The sequence below is a fragment of the Eschscholzia californica genome, unplaced genomic scaffold (assembly GCF_041429995.1).
Source record: "Eschscholzia californica isolate CP2 unplaced genomic scaffold, dmEscCali1.0.p SCAF_6, whole genome shotgun sequence".
Classification (NCBI taxonomy): Eukaryota; Viridiplantae; Streptophyta; class Magnoliopsida; order Ranunculales; family Papaveraceae; genus Eschscholzia; species Eschscholzia californica.
In genome coordinates, this window is record NW_028238483.1 from 26561135 (window position 1) to 26567134 (window position 6000).

Here is a 6000-nt window from a genome sequence, read left to right on the forward strand (position 1 = left end):
TCCCCGAAGATCTTTCTTTGTCAAACATAGCAAGTCTAACTATCACATACTAATATGAACATATACCTACAAAATACCCAAATTAGCTAACATAAACATGCAATCATAATTAGAAAAATGTTACTTTTAGACTCTCAACAACACAGAAACAACCTCATGTTCCAATTTAGAGAGAATACTCACCCTCTTAATTGTATTTAATAGTACGTTTTGGCGATCAATAATCAGTTGGATCTAGTAGGCGTTTTGTGTATTGTGTGTTTGGTAATTCGTTTTGGCTTCTAATTTTGACAAACTTATTTATTTTATTTTTATGACGTTTATGTAATTTTGTTTGTTTTTTTTATTTTGTTTTCCACTCTTTAATTTCTTCATTTTTCTTCTATTACTTTTTTTTGTTGAACTGTTCTATTACTTTCTCTCCCTTCCATACATTCGCTCTCTTTTCTCTCCAACCACAATACCATCTTCATCAATAGCTTAGGCATTTTCTATCCTCCTATCACCATAAAAAACACAATAAACATATCTCTAGAAAAAACACTCAAGTTTACACCTCAACCACCTTAATGAGGGTCAAAGTGTACTACTAGACACAATTGGAGATCAAAATGATTAGTTATTCACAAATTAGGGACTAAAAATGAATTAACCTTTTTTTAACTATAATTTTTTTTTTAACAAAAGATAGGCTTGCAGACAACGAGTGAAAACTTGGGCATTAAAAATATTCTTTAGGGCATAAAGACTTCAAACAATCAGGATTGCCTTGGGAAATTGTTGTTTTTGATGTTCCGAACGAGTTGACCTCATGAGTCTCTTAATCGAGTCACTGGTGAAACTGGTTCTTATTTTGATTTTGTTAGTAAATCAATTGAAAACACTTTCATTCCAAAATTAATGGAGAAACCAAGGAAGAGAACAATTCAATATCTTTCGTATCTCTAACCAATAATGCATGTTATAAAAATAAGATAATTCTTAGTCGAATCTCACTATCGATTTAAGATTGGAAAGAGGAATTGCATTCCTTTTGTGTTTTCTGATTTATTACTTTAAAATCAATACGCTTCTAATTCAAAAAATCAAAATGTCTTTGATTTAGAAATTAGATAAACAAGAAAGTAAAAGAAAAATCGGAGGATTACAAAAAGAAGATTTTAAAAGGGGGGAGGTATTCATTTTTCCTTAGAAAATTTATATATTGTATAATACCACATAATTACCAGTGTTTATCTCCCAAGATACAAAGATTAAGATTCAATGGTACTTTGAATCATAAAGCATTCGAACTTAAAAATATGTTAAATCTGCGACTTAATGTGAATGAACCGGACTTCCTTCTTATGAAACTCTTTGAAAATTCTCTTAAATGTTATGCTTAGACTCTCTAAAATAATCTTCTAAGAAGGCTTGATGATCTGAAAAACGGATAGAAATTTGGAGTTCATTGGTGGGAATTACATGTCTCTGAGACTACCCGAATCATCTAAGTAGTGTTCACTACAAAAATACGGAGTTTATGTGACGGCCAAAGTCCGTCATAAAAGTACACATACCCAAACCAAAATTTGGCCCAAACTGCAACTACAATATCACTTGACCACTTAGAATACAATGCTAAGAGCACCGAACTCCACTAGTGAAACTCTATGAATGGAGTTCCGTTTATAACCTCGGCTTAAGAAATTTCATAAATTCTTACAATTTAATATTAAAAAAGATATTAAGTATTTAACTCTCTCCCTTCCCTCTCAGTATTCAACTATAAAAACAGAAGCAAGAATAAGAACAAACATGAACCTCTGAAACAGAGGATTTACAGCAGAGTACAGGAGAAAGAAGAAGAAGAAGAAGAAGAAGAAGAAGAAGGATTAAGAACAACTCGTTCAAATCTTCAGAACAATTCTCAAGAATCTTAATTACAAGGTCAGATTAGAATTACTGTTTCTTTCATTACCCAATCGTAAATTATGTGATTGTACAACTTTACTAGTTCTTTCAATCTTTTCTCCTCTGTTTCGATTTCTAAGTTTCAAATTTCAATTTGTGTCTCTGGGTTTAATCAAATTTCAATGTGATTGAAATTCTTGTTGATGTTCTTGATTCTTAGTTCCAGTACAATTTATCCTCAAAACTTTGAATTATAATATCTGGGGTTCCTTTTAATTCTTGAAATCTTTATCATCTTCTAGGTCAGAACCGATCAAGACAGTTGCTCCGCCTTGTTTCAAATTCCGGTAAAATGTCTCAACCACCTATCATTTTTCAACCACCAGTTGTTCTTCCGCCACCACCACCACCACCACCTGAAGATATTGGTTTTGATTGGACTGAAGAACAAATCTTTACATATTTAGAACAAATAATAGCCGAAAACCGTATCCCGTCTAATGTGCTTACAAATGTAAACCCTTTCAATGTGTCGCCTTCAACATTGCCAGGTACCATTCAATTTATCTCATTTTTTATTGCAGTTCTTAAGAAGTCAGTCATAAATATATCAAAATTCACTAACTTTTGATGTATATGATAATGGGCAGCAAATGTTTGGTACTTGTATGAGGAAGTTCTTGAAATTCCTGAAAACTATTATTGGGATACGATTGAAGAAGAAACCTATAGATTTCTGAATTCTCCTACAATTGGTGTGAAATCACAACTTCAATTCAATACAGGCAAATTCCCAAATGGGACTAAAACCAATTGGAGGATGCTTTTATATAAGATTGATTATATAAGACTACTTGAAATCAACCAACAACATGTAAGTTAAAGACCGATTAATTGTTAATCCGATATTCGAATACAAATATGTCATTTTTCTTTAATTTTCATCGAACCCCATGTTTTTTTTTGGCAGGATACAAGATCACTTTGTAGAGTTTACTACGATGGCGAACTAATTCCACAAAACCAAGATGGAAGTGATAATATCTTGGATAATTTGAATGTAAAGATTATGAACTTAACTTTGTTTTGTAGTAAAAAAGAATTGTTGTGTTATTTCATATTCGATATTGAAGTTTTTCGATGTCATATATATTGCAGGAAATCATTCAGGATGAGGCGCCTGTGCCAAATGTTCAGCCAACAGAAGAAGCTAGAGACCCAAGTTTTCGGGATTGGATGCAAGGTGTTAACCCGAGCAACCAAGGTGTTAACCTGAACAACCAAGGTGTTAACCAGAACAACCAAGGTGTTGACCAGAACAACGATTTGAATATTGAGGACTTCAGTTTTACTAATGTTCAGCCACCATTATATCCTCCCGGTTAAGATATTTCGACTTTAACACACTATGATATTGTGTGTATATATATATATATATAGTTGAATTATAGGCTAACCTTGGTTTATCTATGTGGGACTAATGCAGATGCAAATTTAAGACCGGATGAAGTTATTGACCCGAACAACCAAGGTGTTAACCCGAACAACCAAGGTGTTAACCAGAACAACCAAGGTGTTAACCAGAACAACGATTTGAATATTGAGGACTACGGTTTTACAAATGAGAGCCGCGTAGAGTTGCCTGATCTTAATGAGCCACCATTAGATCCTCCAGGTTAAGATATTTCGACTCACTTTAGCACACTACAATATTGTGTGTATATATATATAGTTGTATTATAGACTAACCTTGGTTTATCTATGTGGGACTAATGCAGATGAAAATTTAGGACCGGATGATTATATTGACCCAGAAGATTTTGACACGGATGCATTTTTTGTAGGAGACTGAGAACATTCCGATCAACCAGCAAAACCATGCGAATAATGGCTCACATGGATCTTTGTGAAGCTTGATATATGTTTAGGCAATCTAGGTTTTAGATACATATGTTTTGTACAGACATGATATGAGCACAGGCAAAACTTGATTCTTTAATTCTATTTCCATAAGAGTTTCATTTTCGAATAGGATATCTTACTGAAGTATTAATAAAATTCAAATTTTGTTTAACACTTCATTTTCGAGTATCCTTTTACTTGGGTCACATTGTTAAAGTTGTTCGATACCAACATTTGGAATGTATATATGAGTCAAATGGGGTGCAAGCAATTGTAACGTCCATTTCATAAATCACTCTGAGGGCAAAATCATTGTGGTCTTAGGGGTCAGGTCTGCTCCTCGGTGAAGAAAATAGAGGGACTCGGGCCATCCGATTCCATTTTTTTTTTATGAAAAGAGAAGAAGATTTAAACATATTTGTGATAGTCAAAATGTAGGATTCAAACAGATGAGTTAGTTATAAATGAGAGGAGATCTTTTTAGGCAAGGGTTTGAGATATACACTTTGAAAAGGTAGTTCTTGTGCCCATCCATAGGATAGATCAACAAAATGAGGTGTGAGAGTGAGATTTTTAATGGTAAGTTTTTAGCCAAATTTTCAGAACGTTAACAATCCATAGGATAGCTCAAGTGTTTATTAAAAATTGGGTTATTTTTAAATGTCCTCCTAATTTATGACCAATTTTCCGTCTAGTCCCTGTTTATCGAAAATATCTAGATGGTTTCCTTTTTAATGTTACCGTCCATTGACTGTTAACTTCTTTTAAAATTTTACTGAAATGCCTTCTTTGAGTTACCACATAGTCAACTTTCTTTCTCTAAAAATTATTTCCCTTTCCTATCATCTCTTTCTCTTCTCTTCCCTAGATTTTCTCTCTCTAAAAAATCATTTGGTAATTAAAACAGGATTTTTCTTCTTTTCTTTTCTTTCTCTAAGAGGGCATGCAGGTCCTCCATTAATGGAGATCCTGAAGATCTTTCTTTGCCTTTACCTTTAATTTGAACATAACATAGCAAGTCTAACTATTACGTAGTAATATGAACATATACCCTCAAAATACCCAATTAGCTAACATAAACATGAAATCATATGAGACAACTGTTACCTTCGGAATCTCAACAACACCAAAACAACCTCGTGTTCCAATCTAGACTTCTAGAGTTCTGTCCTTCTTAATTATACTTAGTAGTTTGTTCTGTCGGTCAACTTGGTCTTCATCCATAACCTATGGCATCATCTTTTGTCTTCCTATCACCGTCACAAAAAAACACTCAAATTTGTACCTCAACCACCTTAATGAGGGCCAAAGTGAACTATTAGACACAATTGAGGATTAAAATGATTAGTTGTTCACAAATTAGGGTCTGAAAAGGAATTAACCTTTTTTTTCTCTTTAACTATAACAATCTTTTGAACAAAAGGATAGACTCGCAAATCACTTGAAAAATGAAGGTCGTGACTTTAGGGCGTTAAAAAATATTCTTTAAAGCATAAAGGCTTCAGTCAATCAGAATTACCTTGGGAAATTGTTGTTTTCGTCGTACCAATTTAACGAGTTGATTTAATGAGTCTCTTATCCAAGTCATTGGTGAAACAGGTTCTTACTTTGATTTTGTTAGTAAATCAATCGAAAACACTTTCATTCCAAAATTAATGGAGAAAGACCAAGGAAGATAACAATTCGATATCTTTCGTATTTATAACCAATAATGCATGTTATAAAAAACAGACGATTCATAGTCGAAACTCACTATCAATTTAAGATTGGAAAGATGAATTGTATTCTTATTTTTTTATCTGATTTATTACTTTAAAATCAATACATTTCTGATTCAAAAAAATCAGAATGTCTTTGATTTAGAAATTAAATAATCGAAAAAAGTAAAAGAAAAAAAAACTGAGGATTAGAAAAAGAAGATTTTAACTGAGGCGAGTTATTCCTCTTTCCTTAGAAAAATGTATGCATTGTGTAATACCACATAGTTACCAGCGTTTGTCTCACAGGATACAAAGATTAACCTTTGGATTTAATGGTGCTTCGAATCATAAAGCATTCGAACTTGAAAATATGCAAACCTCTGACTTCAAGCGATTCAACCAGAGTTCCTTCTTATGAAACTTCTTGAAAATTCTCTTAAATGTTATGGACTCTCTAAAATAATCAGTACCCATAACTTCTCTAAAAAAAATACCAATAACTTCT

General features: G+C 32.8%; 1 protein-coding gene across 6 annotated transcripts; it reads left to right on the plus strand.

Annotated features, from left to right (window-relative positions):
- Nucleotides 1–1746: 1746 nt before the first annotated feature.
- Nucleotides 1747–3974, plus strand: LOC147532990 (NAC transcription factor 32-like). 6 transcript variants are annotated; one of them, XM_086648737.1, is made up of 7 exons: nt 1747–1929; nt 2196–2444; nt 2544–2767; nt 2864–2953; nt 3052–3199; nt 3380–3568; nt 3672–3974. In XM_086648737.1, the coding sequence occupies exons 2-7, from the start codon at nt 2246–2248 to the stop codon at nt 3743–3745; spliced, it is 924 nt and encodes a 307-aa protein (XP_086504863.1). In that variant the 5' UTR covers nt 1747–1929; nt 2196–2245; the 3' UTR covers nt 3746–3974. The 6 variants fall into 6 exon arrangements, with proteins under 6 accessions (XP_086504863.1, XP_086504859.1, XP_086504861.1 ...); XM_086648733.1 differs by having other exon boundaries at nt 1748–1929; nt 3052–3274; XM_086648735.1 differs by having other exon boundaries at nt 1748–1929; nt 3052–3274; nt 3738–3974.
- Nucleotides 3975–6000: the final 2026 nt, after the last annotated feature.